The sequence below is a fragment of the Olea europaea genome, unplaced genomic scaffold, assembly GCF_002742605.1.
Source record: "Olea europaea var. sylvestris unplaced genomic scaffold, O_europaea_v1 scaffold505, whole genome shotgun sequence".
In the NCBI taxonomy this organism is placed as follows: Eukaryota; Viridiplantae; Streptophyta; class Magnoliopsida; order Lamiales; family Oleaceae; genus Olea; species Olea europaea.
The window spans coordinates 63,662-86,981 of record NW_019263365.1 but is presented as its reverse complement, the minus strand read 5'-3'; the positions used below and the strand labels follow the sequence as shown (position 1 = coordinate 86,981).

The following is a 23,320-nucleotide window of genomic DNA, read 5'->3' as shown; positions in this document are numbered from 1 at the left end:
TTTTTTTACTTATAAAAGTGGTCAGCACGGAGTAAGGCGGGAGGTATGGAAAGTTGCATATTACATAGATTCACATTATCTCTCTTACAATATATATATATATAATATAATAATATAAGCAAATGAGTTGATTTGAAAAGGCGTAGCCATAGCGTATGAAAATGGAGAACGGAAAAGTACAAAAAAAAAAAAAATTGAATAATCCTCCGTGCACGGAGACCACACTATATATAATTTTTTTTTTTAATTCTTTTCTCTTCAATTTTTTTAGCCCACAAATAACTTTTTCGTTAAAACTGAAAAATTAAGTTTTATTTAGAAGAGAAAAGAATTAAAAGAAAAAAATAATTGATTTTTTTTTAAGGAAAAAACACATACGTTTAATCTCCGTTTAACTATTTTCGATATTTATTTAGATCATTCAATGTCTTTACGATATAGTTCTCAAAATGAGTTTGGAGAGAATGTAAAACATTTATCAATTCGACTATTGTACAATCGTCGATGAATTTTTAAAGTTAGCTTGTTATCGAAAACTTCGAAATAGTAATAAAATAATTGATATTTTAAAGAAAAACGACTTATGCGTATTTTTTAACACATATGTTTGATATCCGTTTAACTATTTTTGATATTTATTTAGATCATTCGATATCTCTACGATACAGTTCTCAAAATGAGTTTCGAGAGAATGTAAAATATTTATCGATTTAACTATCGTACAATCGTCGATGAATTTTTAAAGTTAGCTTGTTATCGAAAATTTCAAAATATAGTTTGAAAATGCCTACTTTGACGTCCTATAATATTTGCTATGATTGACCGTTTCACGCACCGTTAACGACGTGCAATATTATGCCGTGAGTATTTCAAAACGATATTAAGAATGTAATATTTCGAATTCTTTGATATCTCGTAATGAGCGTGAAAATGAACACAAAAACATAAGTAAAAAAAAATTCATTTGTCTTCGTGCATGAAATCCTCTTATTATTATTTTTTTTTCTTTTTTAAATAAAAGTTAATACCTCTATATATATATCCAACTACGATGATATAGTTTTTTTTCTATATCTATAATAATGTAACAAAAAAAATCCATGCACTTTATGCACGGAGGAACGCGTCATTTTTGCTCCCCACTTGGAAAAAAATGAAATTTTAAATAATTTAAAAAAATTTACGTCATACCGCATAATTTTTTTTGAGCAAAATGATGTATTAAGAAAAATGTTACGAAAAAATAATAAATAGTAATAAAAAAATTGATTTTTTAAAGAAAAAACGACTTATACGCATTTTTTAATACATACATTTAATGTCCGTTTAACTATTTTCGATATTTATTTAGATCATTCGATGTCTCTACGATATAGTTCTAAAAATACGTTTCGAGAGAATGTAAAACATTTATGATTCGTACAATCGTCGACGAATTTTTAAAATTAGCTTGTTATCGAAAATTTCGAAATAGTAATAAAATAATTAATTTTTTTTTAAGAAAAACGACTTATGCGTATTTTTTAACACATACGTTTAATGTCCGTTTAACTATTTTTGATATCTATTTAGATCATTCGATATCTCTACAATATAGTTCTCAAAATGAGTTTTGAGAGAATATAAAACATTTATCGATTCGACTATCGTACAATCGTCGATGAATTTTTAAAGTTAGCTTGTTATCGAAAATTTCGAAATATAGTTTGAAAATACCTACTTTGACGTCTCATAACATTTGTTAGGATTGATCGTTTCACGCACCATTAACGACGTGCAATACTATGTCGCGAGTACTTCAAAACAATATTAAGAATGTAATATTTCGACTTCATTTGATATCCCATAATGAGCGTGAAAATGAACAAAAAAACATAAGTAAAAAAAAATTCATTTTTCTCTCTGTGTACAGAGTCCTTCAACTTTTTTTTTTTCTTTTTTTTCCTCCGTGCATAGAGAGATTTTTTTTTTTGTTGTGTAATTTTACGTTATAATTTTTTTTCAATTTAAAATTCTCTTTAATTCTTTTCTCTTCAAATTTTTTGCTTACAAGTAATATGTTGTAAAAAAATTTCTGTCGCATATTATCTCTATCTTTTTTTTTAATATAAAAGTGATTTTTTTCTTATATCCCTACTATATATATCTATATCGGAGTGGGGGAGGAATGAAAATTGCGTGTTGCAGTAAATTTAGAGGTAGTGTATAAAATATATATCAAGCAAACGACGTCGTTTTTTGCCCCCAATTGAAAAAAAAATGCTACAGTAAATATGGATCAAGGTACTGTTGCTTTCTACAGTGTCTCACATTCCCTTTTTTATATAGTGGGAATTAATGAACCTTTTTTTAAGTATTGTATGAGTAAATCTATTGGATTTGAACATTTGGCCCTCATCTTTTAAAACACCTAAGGATATTTGGCTCCTTTTAAAAATTGATATCTTAGAGTTAGTAAGGGCCTTGTCTTGTCATTATGCATTCTGATGACAATCTCGCCAATTCGTACAATACTTCGTGCATTATTATCTTTCGTATTTACTCTTTTTATCTACCCTTTGATTTACTCGTATATTATTATTATTATTATTATTATTATTATTATTATTATAGTTTACTCTCTAGAGAAGAAGAAAGGAAGAAATATGTAGAATTTACAAAGAGAGAGAAAATGGAGAGGTTGATAGAGTGAAGTGTTTTAGCCATTAGGAACGATCCAACAACTGAGGTCTTCCTTCAATTAGCAAATGCAGCCAAATCCTGCTCAAGCCCCAACAGTCAATACATCTGTCATTGGATCAAATCTCTTGCTCCGTCGCCCGCACGGGCATGGCGCAGTGGTAAAGTAGGAGGGTTCCACACGGAGCAACGGAGGTTCGAATCCCCGCGACAGTTGGAAAGCAACATTTATATTGGAAGGCAATTGTCCTGTGGAGGCTACAGGGAGGAGAACTGTCCGCAGGTTGTAAAGGAAGGCTACAGGGAGAAAAATCGCATCTCGAATGTCCGGCTCAAGTGTGTATAAACTGTGTTCGCATCTAGATTTACTTGGATGGTGAACCGGGAGGGAAAGCCGTCACTCCTCATGATTAGTAAGGCGAAACTTGGACACTTGAGTTATCAAAAAAAAAAAATCTCTTGCTCCGCCACTAGATTCATTCATGACTTCTGTATTCTCACGCATTTTGATTGCATCAGAGTTTACACACGTGTGAATTGACTCACCACCATTGCCCAAAAAAATCACAGGAAGCACACATCTTTTGGCCCAAATTATAAAAACCATTGAAATTAGAAAGTTATCTTGAAAAAAATATGAAATTGGGTCAAATAGCCACTTTCATAACACACTTTGCAAATATAGCCTTTGACCAAAATTAAAGTTTTAAAATAGATATTTTTAATCAAATTTAACAAATTTCCTTAATTATCCTTATTCCATCACAGTAAATTTCCAATTTCCCTTCTTCCTTTCGGACCTGACCCAAATTGAATGAAACACTTGTAACCCTAAATTCTTCTCCTCTCTTGAAGAAGGTGACAATCTCTTTCGAGAACTTCCTCTCGAACGACACTACGCCATACGGTCGCTAACTACTACTGCCCCCTCGTGAATCGCTACCTCCATTGTTGCGAATCATTGAAAAGTTATTCCCTCGTTTCATTTCCAAGAACCAATAGCCTATTGGACTATCCTCAGGAATGAAATTTTTAGCGATATATAGAGTTATTGGCTGACCAATAATTGTATGGAAAAACCTTGGTATACTAATTTTTAGAAGTTCATGTGTGCTTGGGTAAAATTTTGGTATATTGCTATTTACAAGTTGCTTTTCTAAAGCTTTCAATTTCTTGACTGAATAAGCGGGTATTATGTCATTCTGTAAGAGATTTTTTTTTTTAATTAAGTAATGCTTCGGACCTAATATGCCTTTTGTGAGGTCCCTACTTTGTTAGTATAGAAGTAGGCACCTTTATGTCTAGTTCCATGTCCGTGTTGTTGATTTATATCCTAATTTCTAGACATCCAGTTTAATATCCTTGAAGAGTTGATACACTTATACAAATATGCATTGGGTGCACAATCCTAACATTCTTCTTTCTTTTGTGATTTGTATGCCTATGTATATACTTGAATGTTAGAGTCCAGCAATCACAATACAAAATCATTCTAGAAAGAAAAGTTTAAATCTTGCATTTTGAAGGACGTGTTCAACATCTTTTTATCTCAACTATAGCAAATGGGAGAACTATAACCCTCTTAAACCTTAGATTTTTGGGTATTTTCATGCATAATAAACCATATAAATTTTTCATTTTCTGGTATTCAAAGCTACATTCATGTTGAGTACTAAGTCTTGACTACCTCCTAGCTAGTTTTAAATTGAATGTAAAAGTACTTATCGTTGCTTTTAAGTTGAATGTAAAAGAACTTATTGTTGCTATTAAAAGCCTATATTCAATAGCAATACTTTGTTCTGTCGATCAAATTGATCTTACAAAGCATTGATGTGGCACCAATGTTCCACTTGGTAGATCCTATTCAATAGCAACAATAATAGCAACTTTAGTGAACTTTTGAAGCAATGATAATTTTTCAAGAAGAGGCCTATTAGTCAAATTAAGTAGGAATAAATTGTAAAGTAATCATAGTCAGGTTCAATTACTTTAGTTACAATATTTAGGCAATTGCAAGATCATAAGTTAATCTAGTGTTGTTAAACTTTATCTAATATATGTTTTGTCTTTTTCACTGAGGATTTGGAATAGCTTAGTGACTAAAAGTAGTCAGCATTTTGCAAAATTCTAAAATAACAGCCTCTAATGAATAGAAACGAATTTCCTTGAAATTTTTTTTAAATTTTGGTGAACTGGCTAATTTAGAGTTAAAAGAATCATTTTTTCCTGTTTTCTTGTATAGAAATCAGTTCAACCATCATTTTTTTTTTTGTTATTGTTAATCTTTTATTACCTTCAGATTTTACGATTTTTTAGTGAATCTAGTCAAGATATTGGGGTCTTAAAGGTTGATTTAGTGGTGGCAAAAAAATTTCTTGGAGCACGTAATAAGCAGTGACATCAATTATGGTATCGATCTGTTACTTTACGACATATCATATCTTTGTTAGATCAAATTGAAGGCATTGCCGAGGTTGGTGGATTTTTTTATATTAGTTTTATTTCACGTAGATACTTTGAATGTAATGTTTGTACTTCTGTTAATAAGATTAGATCAATAATGCCTTTTAGACTGTTGCTACATTTTAAAAAAATAAAGAATTATATTTTTTGGGTTTTGACGAACTAAAACATTTTGAAAGCACTAATTTGGCCGCTTTTCTACTTTAAATGCAGAATACGTTTTCTTCCGATTTACATTTTCTCTTTCCTATATAATGAATGTTCCATTAATATCTAGTAAGCTCAAAGTGTTTTTCCATTGTAGTTTTTGCTGTGTACTGAGCTTGTACCATTGGCATCATAAAATGAAAGATTATGATGTAGAACTCCTAAAAAATCACCGATATCTCACATTTATACGCTTTCATTCATTGACTGTGGGCATATGGTTAGCTAAGAATTTTACATTGAAAGTTGGAGGAAGAAACTAGCTGCTGAAGTTTTTGCTATGCATTTCGATCCATAATTATTTTTTTGGTATATTTTGCACGTTTATATGGTTAAAAGATTTAAACTCTGATGCTATATTTGTCTAGATGGTAGTTTTGAAATGATTTAGTTGGAAAACATGTGCACGGATGCTGATTTTTGTCTAGTCAGTTTTGGATGTTCATCAATCTTCTTATGAAATTTATGGATGTTGATTTTGTCTAGTCAGATTTGGATGCTGATCAATTAGATTTGTCTAGTTTCTTTGGATGTTGATTTTCTAGTCAGATTTGTGTAGACGATGGCTTTTTTTTTGGATGTTGATCAGTCTTGTTTACAAATTATATTATTTTCATTATAGGATGTTTCATTCAAATATTGAAGTAGACATAGTTGAAAGGAAGATGCAGTTTGTCATAACTTATCTATATGGTGTTGAAAAATAGACTCTTATATGAAAAACGACAGTTCTACGTTTAAAACGACAGCATGTCGTTTGGGTCATACGACTAAAGTGTTCTCCTAAAGTGCACCAAAATGTGCTATGGTTTGTGTACCCTAAATGGTAGTTATACTTGTAACAAGATCGAATGTACTGAATGATTATACGTGATTTTTTGTATACCGTATACCTAAAATGGCACCCATATGAGCAAAACGCCAATATGTCGTTTTGGGTTAAGGAGTCTCGAATTTACTCCAAAACTAGTGAATTAATCTTGAAATATCTTAAAAACACTGTACGTTGAAAAATTGTAGTATAGATTTAAACCCTATACCCTAAATCCTAAACTACAACCATACGTTTGAAACGCCCAGCTGTCGTTTTAGGTCAGGAGGTACCAGTTTCACTCCGAAACTAGTGCAATGATGTTTGGGACATGATACACGTCCGGGACACGTTGAACGACTACACGTGCTATGATTTGTATATCACACTTACCCCTTAGATTGTTCTTCATTATCAAGTGGAGTGTAGTGTAGTTGGTGGGACTATAGAGAAACTCACTATAGTTCGGACAAATGCGTCGATCGTAACGACGAAATGTAATTCGAACCTTCGTCCTTCAATTTTCAAGTGCTTACGAACTTCATTGCACCAAATGGACACGAAATGAGTAGAAATGTCACCCATACATTTGAAATGCCCAGCTGCCGTTTTGGGTCCGGAGGTACCGATTTCACTCAGAAACTAATGCAACGATGTTTGGGACATGATACACGTCCGAGACACGTTGAACGACTACGCGTGCTATGATTTGCATACCACACTTGTCCCTTAGGTTGTTCTTCATTGTCAAGTGGAGTGTAGTGTAGTCGGTGAGACTATAGAGAAACTCACTTTAGTTCGGACAAATGCGTCGATCATAACGGCGAAATGTAATTCGAACCTTTGTCCTTTAATTTTCAAGTGCTTAAGAGCTTCATTGCACCAAATGGACACGAAATGAGTAGAAACGTCGCCCATACGTTTGAAACGCCCAACTGTCATTTTGGGTCCGGAGGTATCGGTTTCACTCTGAAACTAGCGCAACGATGTTTGGGACATGATACACGTCCGGAACACGTTGAACGACTACACGTGCTATGATTTACATACCACACTTGCATCTTAGGTTGTTCTTCATTGTCAAGTGAAGTGTAGTATAGTCGATGGGACTATAGAGAAATTCACAATAATTCGGACAAATGTGTCGATCGTAACGACAAAATGTAATTCGAACCTTTGTCCTTCAATTTTCAAGTGGTTACGGGTTTCATTGCACCAAACTGACACGAAATGAGTAGAAATATCGCCCATAAGTTTGAAACGCCCAGCTGCCGTTTTTGACTAAACAAACAGTGCTGCTGTCATTTTTATTAGAATCTGACTTACAAATATATTATAATTGATCAAAATATATCACAATGTAAAAATTAAATAAATGATTAACATCCATCCATCCATCCATAACAAACGTGAATGAACAAAAATGAACACAAAATGAGTAGACATAGCACCCATACATTTAAAACGACCTGATATCGTTTTGGTCTAAACAAACTGTGATGCTATCATATTTATCAAAAATCTGTCTGAAATAGCTATCATACTTTGTCAGACAACTATCACAGTATAACAAAAATCATCATAATCTATTATAATTTCAAGATTATGCTAAACAAAAAATGTTCTATGCATCTGTCAGCTAGTGTAGAGCATTTTTGCAAGTCAGAAGATTATGGCCCCTCTAACCACACCTACTACATTTATGAGTTTTTTTTCCCTCTCTTCTTGATAGAATTTGACGATTTTTTGGGCGTCCACTTTGTCGTCGATTTGAAAGGAGTGGTAACACCTTTGGCTAATTGGAGATTTCCCAGTCAGCCTCATTTGCCACTGGATATATACATTTAGCATATGCTTGTTTCCAACTAGCACTGGTATAATAAGGTGAGCACAAACTGTAACAAGATATTCCCTTAAATTTCGCTGCTGTAAGTGCATGTTTGCAAGGAAGCTTTTCCAAATCAAATTCCATACAACTACAGGTTTTTTCCTCCAAGTTCACGATATGCATTTCATTCTCAACACCGACGTGCAACTCATACTCATTTATTAGTACCACTATCAATCCTTTTGCATCATTATACTTTTTACGCATTTTATTCTCAATGGGCGGGGTTAGAGTAGTTGCACATTTTTCCGTCTCAATGTGTCTCTCATAAAACTATTTCTGTAAAGTTTTTCTTATTTGCTCAACCATAGCAAGTACTGGAAACTCCCGAGCATTCTTGAATAACGAGTTCAAAGATTCTGCATTGTTAGTTGTCATAATATTGTAACGGACTCCTTTGAAATGTGCTCGTGACCAAAATTCATACCCAACTTTGTTTTCTAGGTATTGTCCAACTGCCGGACTTTTACGATATAGATTTGTCATTAATTTTTCAAAATTAATCAAACTATACTCCTTTGCAGTTGCCATAAACAATGGCAGAATATTGGCCTTATGATAATTTGACTTTATGTTTAGTTGTAGATACCACATGCAACATCCATGATGTGCATTAGGATAAACAATCTTTATAGCATTACCAATGCTATCCTTGTGATCAGAAATGAAAACAAGCCCTTCCAATATACCCGTTACCTGAAACAACTTATCAAAGAACCAAGTCCATGATGCATCATTTTCAGAATCAACAATGCCAAATGCAAGAGGATATATCTGAAAATTTGCATCTTGACACATGGCAACAGGTAACGTACCTCGAAATTTTGATTTCATAAATGTTCCATCCACAAAAATGACATGTCTCATTGATGAGTGAAAACCACGTATGCTTGGTCCTAAAGCCATAAAAAAATATTTGAATCGGTTCTCATTATCAACCTCAATAAACGTCACTGTACCGGGATTATTCTTCTTCAGAATATTGCAATACTCGGCCAATCTATCATAACTAAGATCAGGTGAACCTCTTAATAGCTCTATAACACAATCTCTAGCCATCCATGCCTTATAATAATTTCTATCTATGCCAAACTCCCGACGAATATAATTTTGAATGTTCGAAGGTCTATATATAATGTTGAGATCCTCAAACTTCGACATGATGTGTTTTCCTATCATCCAACAATTAGCTTGTCTATGATCTTTGTGGCGAACATCCAATGAACAATTATGATAACGTGAATACTTTTGAATTTCAAATTTGTCACTTTCCTTCAATCGTGTTGCCCACAAACGCTATTTGCAAATTTCCTCAACACAAACTACTACATATGTACTCTTATTTAACTTTGTGGCCTTAAATTCGAAAGAGTTTCTTACAGCAAGCATTTGTAGTGATGCCTGAAAATCCTTCTTGTTGCGAAAAATTTGGCTAACGTGCACATCATCGACATCAAGAATCTTAACTGATGTTCTACAAGGATTTGGACAAGCAACAACTTGGGAAATGCCAATGATCTCATCTACCAATGTAAAAGGTGTATTATGAGTAACATTGTCTTCATTTATCACATGATAATCATCTATGTAGTTGCCATGCACTACTTCTACCCCATCCCAATAATCATCACTTGTAAAGTTGACACAATTATTTTCACAATTTTGATTACATGGAGACAACGATCGCATATAATTGTCATCGGACTGATCATTTTGCATATAAAATTCATCCATGTCCACCGAATTGTTAGTTGCAACAACATTTAAATTGTATTCATGATTCTCCTAAACATTTACAATGTTAACATCCATGTCTTGTTGATCAACATAACCTAAACATTTACAATGTTAACATCCATGTCTTGTTGATCAACATAACCCTTTTTTACAAGGGTTACACAAATTGGAACTTTGTCATGCAAAGAAAGAAACCAACTAACATCCATATCGCAAGTAATCTTCACTGGCGGAACTGATAATTTTGCCATGCCGGGAACAAGAAATTTCATCTCGATGTCATACACATTGGGATCAACCTTAACTACTTTTCGAACTTCGTTATACAACTCTGCATATGAGATTGTTTTTGATACAAAAATATTTGTTGCGGTGTCTTCATCATTCCCTATCCATTTCCAAATCCATCAACCTTCATCACCCTTTTCAAATTTAACAAAATAACAAATAACAATCATTGCACCAGAGTCCATATCTGCAATTCAACAAAAAAAAAATATATTATTCCATTAATTGTCAAAACTAAATACTATCAATCACAACTTCAATAACAAATAAAAGGCCACTCATATTGTTACATAACAGATTTAAGCAAAACAAAATGGCATTCAGTAGTTTAAAATGTGTATGTGCCGTTTAAATTTATTTATAATAATAAAATGCTATAAAAGAATAGGAAAACTACTAATTTGCTAACAAGTATATCAATACCACCATTGTCTTATTAAAACAGCAGCCAGCTGGAAAAAAGGGCACCCAACTACTGAGAAATGGCACCAATTCGTTTCAATATTTTACAGCAAATTTTAATTACCCAATTGATTTTTCTCATAGTATACAACTAAAAAATAACAACAAATCGATAATTTTCAATTTATAAAGCTCACCTTCAACTGTGTGACTTCGATTCTTGCTAACCCACCTCCAAAATATGCACTATTTCATTTGTTTTTGGTTCAAGAAAGGGAACTTCAACATGCAATCATTCATTGTAAGCAAGAATAATGCATATGAAGAAGAATAAAGCTGAATTTGAAGGTGGGTTTAATATGGTGAAAATTAGGGATTTCAGTTTAAGGGTATTTAAGACTTTTAATATATAATCAAATAGACTATGGACTACTTGAACAAAAAGTATTGATATAGGCTATTTTACCAAAGATTATCGTTGACTAGGCTTCTTAAACAAGATCCCCTATAATATAATTCTTGAGTAGGAGACATGTTTATGATACGGCGGATTAACATGAATACCATAAAAAATAAATAATAATTTTACAGATCAGGAGAAGAAACCTTAAGCAAAATTTTACAAGCTTCTATTGATCTTGTTCTTCATCATAGCATTCGTTCAATGATTTGGAGACTCCTAATATATCAGTTCTTGGTGTTTTTGCATCTTCTGTGTAATCGCCAGTGGTATCAGACTCCTCTGCTGGAGATGAAAAGTCTAAGCACTCCCAATAGCATCTTTCTCTTCATCATAGCATTCGTTCAATGATTTGGAGACTCCTAATATATCAGTTCTTGGTGTTTTTGCATCTTCTGTGTAATCGCCAATGGTATCAGACTCTTCTGCTGGAGATGAAAAGTCTAAGCACATTCCCCCTATTAGATTCTCATAAGATGCAGAGAGATCTTGTGAAGTGAGCTGATGGTACTCCAGAAGCTGGTTGAGGCACTGGTTTTCCCTTTTCAGGTTCGCATTTTCATTTGCCAATCTCGATTTCTCAGCAAGAAGTGCCTCCAATTGAAGTCTTACCTGCAAAAAAGTTTGAATGAAGATGCAAGGCATCAGTGTTATCCGTAACGGACGTATTTAAATAATAGTTGTTCGTTTGTGTACGATATGGAACATGCTACGGAATAGGCATAAAACCCATCAAGAGTATAGGCGCGATCATTTGAAGTACAATGCAGCATACCATTAGGAGGAGTGCCACAGCAAAAGTAACTTAGTTTGTTGTGATTACTAGAATAGATTAGCCTTGGATCGTCATTTGTTCTACCAATGAACTGATGATGCGAGTGATGAAAATGATTCACATTCCACTAATCGTTCCCAAATCAGAATATCTAAAGCTTCACATTTTTGAACAACCATTTTCAGTTGTTTCGTAAGAATATGCAAAGGTACTTAAGGAGAGTAAATTATAATTACCAAATCATCCTCCTCCGGCTGGATACCTTTACCAAATCCATCACGAAGTTTCCTGTTCTCTTCCTCTAAAAGACAGCATCTTTCTTGTGTAAACCTTAAATCTGACTTGATTGATTTCAATTCTCTTGCAAAGCCGGCTACTTTTGTTGCCATAGAAATTGCCAGCTTTAGACAAAATGATAATCTGTCAATATAAATATCCGATAATAATCAATTATAATCAAAAGTAAAAGATACCAACATTTTTAGCTTTCTTCAGCTGCCCCAATTCTTTTGGGCTCTGTGCATTTTGGTTATGGGAATCCTCTGTTTGACTCTCAGGACATTCTGGAGAGTCCAACCTCCTTTTCAATCCTCTTCTGGTTTCTTCACTCTCCTTTGCCTCGTCCTCGTCCTCTTCATCTATATTTTCATTTTTCAGTTTTTCCTCACTTCTGGCTTTTTCCAGTGTGGCCTGAAGGATTTCAGTCAATTTGGGAGGTCTAGCAAGATATTTAGCTCCCTGAACAACAAAGGAATTTGTAATAAAAACCAAAAGCTTCAAAGTAAAAGTTCAAGATACTGGTCTTTTGTTACCTGCAGAGCATTCTCGAGATTGTCAGAAAGCTGACAAAGTGACTGAGAAACAGAGTCAAACCCTCTGAGCAAAAGCATGGAGTCTTCCTTCAATCTCTTCTCCCGCTGCATTGTCTCATCATTCTACACAATTTTCACAGAACCCATAAAAATCCATCATCAAATCGGAGGAAAAAAAAGGTCCAAAAACCCCCCAATTCAAGACTGATAAAATATCAAACCATTTGAACGTGCACGGATTGATCCATAGGTTTTCGATTCTCGAGAAGCGAGTCGACCCGGCTGCGCAGGGTGCTCCAGAATCGCTTATCTGAAGACGGGCTGTAGATCGGGGAAGAAGATCCCATCAAGCTTGGCGATCTCTGATAAAATAGCAAGAAATGGTTTGAAATTAACAGAAAATTCATGAGTTTAATTAAACGAAAGAATGGTTGTAAGGAGTAAACAAACCTCTTTGATTGAAGGGGGAGAAATAGATTCCATAGAAGTCGCCATTTACAGCTATTGGATTCGTTAGAGCGAGTATAAGATATAGTGAGAAGAGGGAAGAGAAAGTTGAGTTTGTAACGGCTAGTTCGTAGGAGAGAGAGCGGCGTTTCATTGCTTAATAAACTGGGATCTGGTAATACCCCCGGGCCGAGAAAATCAATTACCCAAAAAAAAAAAAAAAAAAAAAATTTAATGTGGCTGCTGGGATTCGAGCCCAGGTCTCCACGGCCACAACGTGGAATTCTGACCACTAAACTACAGCCACATTTGTTGTTCAAAACTTGTATTACTTTGCTTTATTGCTTTCCAGTTTGGATAAGTTAATTATGAGCTTCTATTTTAATGCAAGGAAAATGCTTCTCATGCATAACTATTTACATAATGATAAGTTGTCAAAATGTAAGCGAAAAAGTTATTTAATTGATAAGATTTCAATCCAATTAAATTTTGCTATATTATCTGTTGGTAAACCATTATGAAAATTATGTAAATGTAGTAAGGCCGTTGATTTAACTGCTAATTGCATCCATATCCCTGAATTAAGACTAATTAGTTTAAGTAACTTCTCCTAATAGTTCTATTCTATATAAATCAATTTGTTGACTTATTTGACTTAATAGTTTATGAATTAACCTACTTTTACAGATAATTTTGTATAAGTAGGTCCATTGATTTGAATTTCTGGGGCGTGCATCTGTCAACCTATTCATAGAGAATTTATGTGCATGTAGTAGAATTGATAGTTAATATGGAATTGATAAAAATTGTCCCTGATCTACATCGTTGATTATTGCTTAAGACTGGATGAGGACGATGATGATGACGCGCTATTTTAAAAATTGAACTGGGCATAGATCCGAAAAAGATAAAGAGTCAAGAGTCAAATGATTAAATCGAGATTGAACTGAAGTCAAATTGATAATATAAGATTATCAAATTTTTATTTAACTATATCATAAAAAGTTAAAATATAAGTTTAATAAACATACAATAAATATTGCGTCATCTGTAATTTACCAATTTTTACCAATTTAATTGGCTAATATACTTATCTGTAATTTGATGTAATAATTTAAAAATATTCATTTCTTTAATTGTAAGTCATAATAGTTAATCGATAGAGGCAAAAAATATATAATAATATAAATTGAAAACGAGAGCGTAAGGCACCATCCGCACCTAGGGATGTCAACGAATTGAGCCGAGTCGGCTCCCTTTTTTCTCTCTTTTTTCCTTTTTTCTTTTTTTTTTACAAAAAAAAAAAAAAAAAAAAAAAAATTTAATGTGGCTGCTGGGATTCGAGCCCAGGTCTCCACGGCCACAACGTGGAATTCTGACCACTAAACTACAGCCACATTTGTTGTTCAAAACTTGTATTACTTTGCTTTATTGCTTTCCAGTTTGGATAAGTTAATTATGAGCTTCTATTTTAATGCAAGGAAAATGCTTCTCATGCATAACTATTTACATAATGATAAGTTGTCAAAATGTAAGCGAAAAAGTTATTTAATTGATAAGATTTCAATCCAATTAAATTTTGCTATATTATCTGTTGGTAAACCATTATGAAAATTATGTAAATGTAGTAAGGCCGTTGATTTAACTGCTAATTGCATCCATATCCCTGAATTAAGACTAATTAGTTTAAGTAACTTCTCCTAATAGTTCTATTCTATATAAATCAATTTGTTGACTTATTTGACTTAATAGTTTATGAATTAACCTACTTTTACAGATAATTTTGTATAAGTAGGTCCATTGATTTGAATTTCTGGGGCGTGCATCTGTCAACCTATTCATAGAGAATTTATGTGCATGTAGTAGAATTGATAGTTAATATGGAATTGATAAAAATTGTCCCTGATCTACATCGTTGATTATTGCTTAAGACTGGATGAGGACGATGATGATGACGCGCTATTTTAAAAATTGAACTGGGCATAGATCCGAAAAAGATAAAGAGTCAAGAGTCAAATGATTAAATCGAGATTGAACTGAAGTCAAATTGATAATATAAGATTATCAAATTTTTATTTAACTATATCATAAAAAGTTAAAATATAAGTTTAATAAACATACAATAAATATTGCGTCATCTGTAATTTACCAATTTTTACCAATTTAATTGGCTAATATACTTATCTGTAATTTGATGTAATAATTTAAAAATATTCATTTCTTTAATTGTAAGTCATAATAGTTAATCGATAGAGGCAAAAAATATATAATAATATAAATTGAAAACGAGAGCGTAAGGCACCATCCGCACCTAGGGATGTCAACGAATTGAGCCGAGTCGGCTCCCTTTTTTCTCTCTTTTTTCCTTTTTTCTTTTTTTTTTAATAATTAATAAGGAAGTAGCTAGCTGCCATTTTTTAACTTTTCGTGGTTTTTTTTGTTTAATAAAATAAGTCTCGAGCCGGCGAGCAACATCGGCCAGCTCAGGCTAAGTCCGAAACCTCAAAATGGGGTTCGACCCAAGCCTTGAGCCAAGCCAGCACGGGCTTTTTTCGGGCCGTGCCACCGATGGCCTAAGCCACCGAACCAAATTGACATTCCTAGCCGCACCACCTAGCTTTTCATTTTCATCCACAATCCTTTTACCTTCTCCAGTGGAAATGAAGAGTGAAAATAAGAAAAGTCAAGCCACAATTTCTAGGCCAAGGTGATATCCTGGTTCCAGTTTTGAAGGTAAATTTTATCTCTACTTCTCATTACTAAAACCCCTAATCTTTCAGCTCTTAAAGTAATTTTGACTTTTGAATGTTGAAATTCAAATCTGAATGTGTGGAAGGGACCTTTCCTTTTCTCTCTGTTGAAATCAAGTGGGTGAGGAAAAGCGTGACCTGGTTGGCCAGGTCCGGGTGCACCAGCGATTAAGCGGTTTTGGAGCCGGACGGTTTTATATGCTTGATCGGACCGATTGTGCAGCCGATCTCCAATTTTTCGATCAAACCGATCAGTCTAGTTCAATTTTCATAACCAGTACTATAGTCACGGGCGGGCACAAGCAGTGCCATGAGGTCACATGAACCCCTAACTTTGGCAATTTTATTTTTTATTTTTTCGAGGTGATGTCAAACAAAATCGAAATATTATATTGTTAATATCATTTCAAAATACTCACGACTTAATTATTCATGTCGTTAACGACACGCGAAATGGCCTATCGTAGAAAATATTACAGTTCGTCAAAACGGGTAGTCCCAAATTAGTATTTCGAGAATTACGATAAAATATTACTTTTGAAAAAATTTTGACGATCGTACATTAGCCAATCTACAAATCTCCTATATGATTGCGAAGTTCATTTCAAAAAATATATCATAGATGTATCGAATGATCAAAATGAATATCGAAAATAATTAAAAGTGCATAAACGTGCGTCTTAAAATGAGACGTCTACCTCATCTTTTATTTAAAAAATTTCAATTATTTCATCAATATTTATTATTTTTATACGACAAATTTCTCAGTATAATTTAAATTATTTTATTAAAAAATTTTACATGGGACATGATGTCAAATATTTTCTAAAATTTACATTCGAAAAAGTCATACCCCTTAAGTAAAATTTACATAGGCTGACTTTTTCAAATGTAAAATTCCTCGTAACTTTTTTGCAAGTTTAATTTTGTCCCCTAACTCGTAATGTCTGCGTTCATCACTAACCATGGTGCCATAGATTTTCAACTCTCCTCTCGGACAAACTCGAAAAGGAAAAAAATAAAACAAAATTCACCACATGCTTCTAGTAGCACACATCATCTACGCATAATAGGGTGACAAAAATACCAAATGGACTACACATTCCTTTCATTTGAGGAAGGATGTATACAAATTATTTACATTTTACAATCAGAAACTACAAAATACTTACTGAGCCCCTCTTCTACACCATCTACGTAATCCAACCTTCTTATAAATATAGAGTATCATAGTCACCGTGAAATACTAAACTCTTAGCACCATGGCCTTCCCGGGATTGAGCTCATCAGAAGTATTTTTGAAGAATTAGGTTACAGCCTTCCGAGTTAATGTTCATGCCACTTGGGAGGCCTCTCCAGGGCTACCCAGCCGAACCGTCCTTTCCTGAAATCTGATAGGATACGGAATGCTGCTTGATGAGAGTCTCCATTAAACAACTGACGTGCAAGCTTCTGAACAAAACTGACAATTCGAAAATTTTATGAGCTTAAGTTTAGCTCATGAGCTTAGATGAAATGAAGGGTACAAGATGAGCAGCAGTGTGATGTGCATTCTCTAGCACCAAATAATACAAACCAAAACTTACATTTTCCCAATGCGACCGTCAGTATCAATCTTGTAGCGGTCATGAAGAGCTTTATTTCCTGTTGCAACAGTGAAAGAATTTGAGCACATAAACCAGTCTCTTTCCCAAATTTACATTTGCATACTGGTGCAACAGTAGTTGTTTAATAAAAAATAAAAAAAAAAAAAAAAAACACAAACAAACGAACGAACGAACGAACAAAACATTCTCTAGTTCAAATCACATGCGTAAACAGTTTATATGTATTATAGATGTCCCTTTTTTTCCCCAATCCTCATGCAAAAAAAATTTTTTAAAAAAAAAAAAAAAAAAAAAAAAAAAAACACAAACAAACGAACGAACGAACGAACAAAACATTCTCTAGTTCAAATCACATGCGTAAACAGTTTATATGTATTATAGATGTCCCTTTTTTTCCCCAATCCTCCAGGCAGGGAACTAGATTAATGTTGTGCAATGTGCACTGAGCTTCCATTCATAGGAGGAACCTACATGGCTACTTTTGCTCTTTTTCTAAATCTTTTCCCAAGTCTTTCAGCTACTCGCCCTAAAACTTATGCAAAATTTGAAACCATAAATATTTATTAATCAACATCTTTTCTTCCTCACTTCTGACAGTCAAAACATAAATATCGAAATATTATAATCAAGACTATTTTGCTACATATCGACTTTCATTTTATTTTAAAGTTATTTTCCTTTTTATGCATGTTTATAAATACACTATCAATGATACACGTAGCATTCATTTAATTGAACACGAACCCTTAAGCTATTCGAATTTTTATCTTCGCAACATATGGTACATCTAGCTAATTCAGACGTTCGAAGTCCCAACTTTGTTTTAATATGTAGAGTCAAGTAGACCTGCCTATTAATTGAAGTCTTCGTATTTACAAAGATGACAAAGGTTTCTAACATCCGAGAGTAAAAAGAGTAGATGAAGTAGATAGTGGATCCAAATGGAGTCGTCTTTATTTCTAAAAATGGTCCACTAACTTTGGACATTGGTATTAAGAAATTAAAGATAAAACGTTGAAGCTACAAGTAGGATTTGGTGATAAACTATAATCTGATCGCAATGAATCTGAATGAAAAGCAGTGTTGCAACAGACCAATTTAAATAGATACAGCCACTTAAATAAAATTTTAAGTGCATCTAGTTAAATATGCTCACTTAACCTACTAAATATAACTTAGAATATTACTTGGAAATTCTTCAATCAAAGAACTCGTATGATCTAAGGTTATAAGGAATAAGAACTAACCTACTGTTGGAAGCCTTGAAAGCATCTGAACAAGAATTGCTGCAACATCAGAAACGTCATAAGATCTCTCCCCAATGTCATCACATATAGCAAGTTTAATGGCAGCTGACTGATCATTGATTCTCATTGGAATTATTCCTGGAGAATCCAGCAATTCTAAGTCTGTCCCGAAGCGGACCCATCTTTTCTAGGCAAAAATTTGAAGTTAAAAGCTATGACAAGTAGAGTCCTTCCAAAAACAAAGTCATAAACTATAAAATGGGTAGAAGTGCTCATAACTAACCCTGTGAAATTCCTCGAAAGAAACAACTAAACTTACTCTATTCTTACAACTTGAAATCTAATTTATGATCTACCCAGACCTTATTACTTTACAAATTGTTTCGCGCGGGTTAATTTGCTAACAATTAAAGAGGATCAGACGATTGTGTAAGGGACGAAACCTCTTGAAACAAAGTCCCAAAAAGGGGTGTTCTTTTTATTGGCGATGAACTTTACAATTGGAAACGGAAAACAACGTGCCTCCAAGGGGCGCAAGCACACGAGTTACAGAAAAAGAAATGTTTAAGTCTAAAAGCTAAAGGAATGAAAATTACATATTCTCTGTTCGAGAGTTTTGGATTCGATCCTTTCTTCTAAGTTCTTTCTCTCTTTTATACTTCATCGGCGATCCCTTTGTGATTAACTGCTCTAAAAAACTGCTTGATCGCCCTATAACTACCCACTTTCTTTGTAGTGGCCATTTTGTCATGCAACTGTCCTTTTAACTGCTGCCATTATCTTGCATCGTTCAACCGCTTTGGATTGAACCCCTTGAGTCGTGGAACGTGATAAAGTTACTTTAGCAATTGCCTCAATAACTGCATCATAATGCGTTATGTTTGTTGATACCTTGGGCGACTTGAACATTTGGGCGAGACTTTGGACGACCGTATGCCACTCTATTCGTTCAGACTCTGAGAGACTTGCAAACTTGGACGATGGCGTTACCGCACTATTGGGCCCCTTATTTGGGCATTCACCTTGATTCGTTCAATTGGATTTCGTTCTTTGGGCTATCTGATTTGGGGATCCTCCCATTGGGTTTTATTCTCTGGGCTGTTCGATTTGGGCTGAATTTTTATGTGTCAACAATTACCCCCCAATATGGCAGAATTAATAATAATTATTGAATTTTGCCATATTCACTCCACGTCTTCAGCAACGTTCACGATTCCCAAAGAATTTCAATCATTGTTTCCTTCTATAACTTGAAAAGGTGCGTCGCTTTGCTAACCCTTATAAACTCTGAACATGCCATTTTACTGCTACGAAATCACGTTTCATATTTCTTACGCATCCTTCGCGATTCACTGTTCATATTTTGCTTCCTTGTTACGTAACTCTGAAAAGCTTCGTTCCTTCTTCAATGACTGCTTTACAATCCCAAGCTAGCGATCCCTTTAGTTTTGACGACTTTCAGAAACTTCTGAATCGTTCATACGTAACCCCAAGTTTTCTTGCGCCCGCCGATGTTGGACGTAATGAGTTTTACTTGGGTCCTTTCTTCAACAATGCGGAAGCAGTCGAACAGGCGGCGGTGGGTCAGCTGTTTCCTTGCACTCATGGCCCTCCTTTTCTGAATTCTTTGCCGCTGGGGCCACTTCGTGAAAAAGGTATTCGCACTTGGCCCAAATCTGACGTAGCTTTTCGTAGGTGGCATGCTCGTCTTGTGGGTCATGGTCCTACTAAGGCACTTTTTGATAGCGCTAGGATTTCTGATTTGTTGGAAGTCTCTATTCGCCCTCCTACTTTTGATTCAGCGCTCTTTCCGATTGCTTTGAGCTTTTAGTCCTCTGAGTATAACACCTTTATTTTTCCTCTTGGCCCCATGTCTATTATGTTAAGGGATGTTGGGGCCCTGGTAAATTTACCACCTTTGGGTGATACCGTTTTCCCAGGCATCTTAGTTCCTGGTGGTGCCCCTCAGTTCGGTAAAAACTATATTTTGGTTCACTCAGCTGTGGTTGAGATCCTATTTTCCATCGCTTGGTGCTCCATCCATTTCTTGTCCTTCTGCTAGCTGTTACGAGCTAGCTATGGAGCCTTTAACTCCTGTAAGTATGTCCAATAGGGACATTTTTTCATTCTTTTATTCTTTAAATTCGATCTCTTCCTTCTTTCCTTTCCCTCTTTTTTTGACTCCGGACTATGTACATCCTCCTTCCACTCTAGATAGCGCGAGCACCTCTCTGCTCATTTGGAACCAGATCTTAACTGGGAGGGAGTTTTTCCACGATATCTTAACCTGGACCAATGCCAAAGCTGGGGTAGAAATTTATGCTCCCCAATTTTTTGCTCGGCAGCTTGGTTTTGGCCAAACTTGGCTTGTTCCTCTTTGCTATTCGAAGAACTTAAACGACCGTTTTCATACCATTAATAAGGTGGAAGCAGAGGCTATAAACGCTCGCAACCTCCATTTATCGAGCCATTTTTCATTAGCCCCTTTTAATCCTTGTCACGCTACTCACCCTCTTTTCGAACAACTTTGGCCATCGGTGAAGCGCAGATTATTTGCGACTGAGGCCAATCGTGCCTTTCATTCATTAGACCAACCGAGTATTTCTTCTCCTTCTCCTGTTTTGGCCACTCCTTTGTCTATTCGGAACCCCTCTCCTTCTCGTCGTACTAAACAATCTGCTCGTCCATCTTCTTCCCTCCCTGCCAGGCCAACTATGGTCAAGAGTGCTCCAAGCCGCAAACGGTCAGCCTCAGCATCTCCCATTCTGGAGGATGATGTTGATGATGATGATGATGATGTCCCTCTTATCGTTAAAAGGAAGGTACTTAAATTGGCCTATTTACAAGTATGCTCTTCCTCATTTGAAAATTTTCTGTGTACTGATGATCTTTTGGACTTTTCAGAAAAGCTCAGCTTCCCCTTCAAAGGCTTTGGCATTACCAACTCCTGCTCCATCATCCCCTGTTGAGGCTACTTCATCCAAACCGGTTGATGATGGGACCATGCTTAAAGGTATATCTTCAGTCCCAGATTCTTCATCACAACCCATGAATGAGCCACCTTCCTCCCAGGGCGTCGACCCCCCAATCACCGAAGCAGAAGGTTATTCAGTTTTTTTTTGATATCTTACCTTTGCTCGTGCTATTGGTTTCTGACTGGTTGCTCTTTGAACTTTGCAGATACTCCCATGAGTCCGCCCGTTGTGACAACGTCTTCTCGCTCGGACAAGGGGAAGTCCTCACGAATGGATGAGTCGTTGGTGGCCAGCTTGGCTGAGGGTGCGCCATCTTCTACGATTGTCGACGAGGTAGTTTTTTCTCTTTGTCCCATTCCTATTTCCAACTTGTTCGTTGTAACGAATATTTTTAATGTTGGCAATCTTCTTTGCAGGATGCTGACAGGATTGTTCGTTCTATCCAGGATTTGTTCGCTTCCTGGGGGCAGGTCCAAATGCCTCGCCCTACTCCATATGATCGTTCTGCTGCTTCTTCAGAAGAGGACTTGAAGTTCTTGAAGGAGTTGGTATTTGAGTACGTATCCTTCATGGACATGGACATTGGAAGGGCTAGTGTTGCCAGACACAAGGATGAACTTGAACGCTTGAGTGCGAAATTAGAGCAAGCACTGACGCTTCCGTCGCTCAATCTTTCTGCCGACTTTAAAGCGACGTTGAAGGTCATTCACTCCGAGGTCCTTACTATGCTGGCCAAGAATGCTGAACTAAAGGCCAAGCGTACTCAATATCTTCGAGCCGTAGCCGAGAAAGAGTCTCTGTGCTTGGAGATCAACAAGGCTAAGGACGAGTTGCAAGAAATCTCTTCCGAAGTCATGATTGAAGACTCCTTGATGGTTAACTTGGCTGCTCAGATGAGGGAACTTCAAGCCAAAATGGACGATTGCAGAGCGAGGATGGCCGCTAAAAAGCGCAACGCCTCTCAGGGAATTGAGCGAACCAAATCCTTGGTCGAACAGTATAACAAGCTGGAGGTTGATGATGATGACGTTGCGACTGAATTGAACATCACTTCCTCCCGACAGAACGAGGATTGGGAAAAACTTAGGGAACGAATTCGTTCCTTATGGGGTAGTTTGTAATTAAGACACACGATGTCTTTTCTTTTTTGTACTTTTGTCCCTTATTAATGAACATTAATTTCTTGTGCATTTATTTGATGTTTATTTTCTAATCATCAATTCTTCAAGCATTTAACTGCTTTGCATTAAGAATTTTGTCCGTTCCCTTTTGATATTCCCATTACTGTTCCCGAAACTTAGGGCCATTTAATTCCGTCTATTAGACAGAAATGTGGCTGTTCATATTCTGTCTCTTCATCTTCACCCCCTTATAAATGTTTAGCATTTTTCATCCTCTATCTTCATCTCCTCATTTTCTTATTCGAAACCAATTTGCTGCCATTTCTTGGCATTCTGACGATCTATCTGATCCGAAAATGGACTGTTTAGTCCGTCCGCCTTATATTTACTTTGATGTCACCTTTGGTATGGGAGGTATAGGAAATGTTCTCTGGCCCGCAGCGAAGTTTTTTCCTGTAAAGTTCTTCCCATCGTCTCTTTGTTCTTCATAAGAAGTCAATGATGGAAGGCAATTTTTGGGCTGCTCATGGGCCATTTTGCTTGCTGAGAGTGCTTCTCAGCTTGCTTGCTGAGAGTGTTTCTCAGCCTATTTGCTCGTTATTGCAGCGATGCATTTAGGAAGGTGGTGAGGCCAGTACACCCTCTCACTCG

At 35.4% G+C, this 23,320-nt stretch overlaps 4 protein-coding genes and 2 non-coding genes across 9 annotated transcripts in view; 1 reads left to right on the top strand and 5 right to left on the bottom strand.

Annotated features, from left to right (window-relative positions):
* Positions 1–8,321: 8,321 nt before the first annotated feature.
* Positions 8,322–9,209, bottom strand: LOC111388529 (protein FAR-RED ELONGATED HYPOCOTYL 3-like). The gene has a single exon (XM_023013263.1). The coding sequence runs from the start codon at positions 9,207–9,209 to the stop codon at positions 8,322–8,324; it is 888 nt and encodes a 295-aa protein (XP_022869031.1).
* Positions 9,210–9,895: 686 nt separating this feature from the next.
* Positions 9,896–13,109, bottom strand: LOC111388562. 3 transcript variants are annotated; one of them, XM_023013318.1, is made up of 8 exons: positions 12,973–13,109; positions 12,744–12,884; positions 12,523–12,645; positions 12,188–12,448; positions 11,947–12,111; positions 11,328–11,547; positions 11,082–11,184; positions 9,896–10,260 (listed from the first exon to the last, which is right to left on the bottom strand). In XM_023013318.1, the coding sequence occupies exons 1-7, from the start codon at positions 13,015–13,017 to the stop codon at positions 11,105–11,107; spliced, it is 1,035 nt and encodes a 344-aa protein (XP_022869086.1). In that variant the 5' UTR covers positions 13,018–13,109; the 3' UTR covers positions 9,896–10,260; positions 11,082–11,104. The 3 variants fall into 3 exon arrangements, with proteins under 3 accessions (XP_022869086.1, XP_022869085.1, XP_022869084.1); XM_023013317.1 differs by lacking the exon at positions 9,896–10,260 and having other exon boundaries at positions 10,906–11,184; positions 12,973–13,108; XM_023013316.1 differs by lacking the exon at positions 9,896–10,260 and having other exon boundaries at positions 10,906–11,547; positions 12,973–13,106.
* A 95-nt stretch (positions 13,110–13,204) lies between these two features.
* Positions 13,205–13,276, bottom strand: TRNAH-GUG. The gene has a single exon. It is a non-coding gene; the product is annotated as a tRNA-His (tRNA).
* A 1,018-nt stretch (positions 13,277–14,294) lies between these two features.
* Positions 14,295–14,366, bottom strand: TRNAH-GUG. Its single transcript has one exon. It is a non-coding gene; the product is annotated as a tRNA-His (tRNA).
* A 2,425-nt stretch (positions 14,367–16,791) lies between these two features.
* LOC111388548 (DAR GTPase 3, chloroplastic) overlaps positions 16,792–23,320 on the bottom strand; it is a 20,099-nt gene continuing 13,570 nt past the window's right edge. Inside the window, exons 7-9 of one of the 2 annotated variants that reach the window (XM_023013292.1) lie at positions 18,574–18,755; positions 17,306–17,363; positions 16,792–17,181 (exon numbers count right to left, since the gene is read on the bottom strand). In XM_023013292.1, the coding sequence (XP_022869060.1) occupies positions 17,046–17,181; positions 17,306–17,363; positions 18,574–18,755 (376 nt within the window). In that variant the 3' untranslated portion in view covers positions 16,792–17,045. The remainder of the gene's footprint in view (positions 17,182–17,305; positions 17,364–18,573; positions 18,756–23,320) is intronic. The other variant, XR_002701596.1, reaches the window with a different exon arrangement.
* Positions 21,775–22,684, top strand: LOC111388549. Its single transcript, XM_023013293.1, has 2 exons — positions 21,775–21,881; positions 21,965–22,684. Exons 1-2 carry the CDS (start codon positions 21,819–21,821, stop codon positions 22,667–22,669), a joined length of 768 nt encoding a protein of 255 aa, XP_022869061.1. The 5' UTR covers positions 21,775–21,818; the 3' UTR covers positions 22,670–22,684.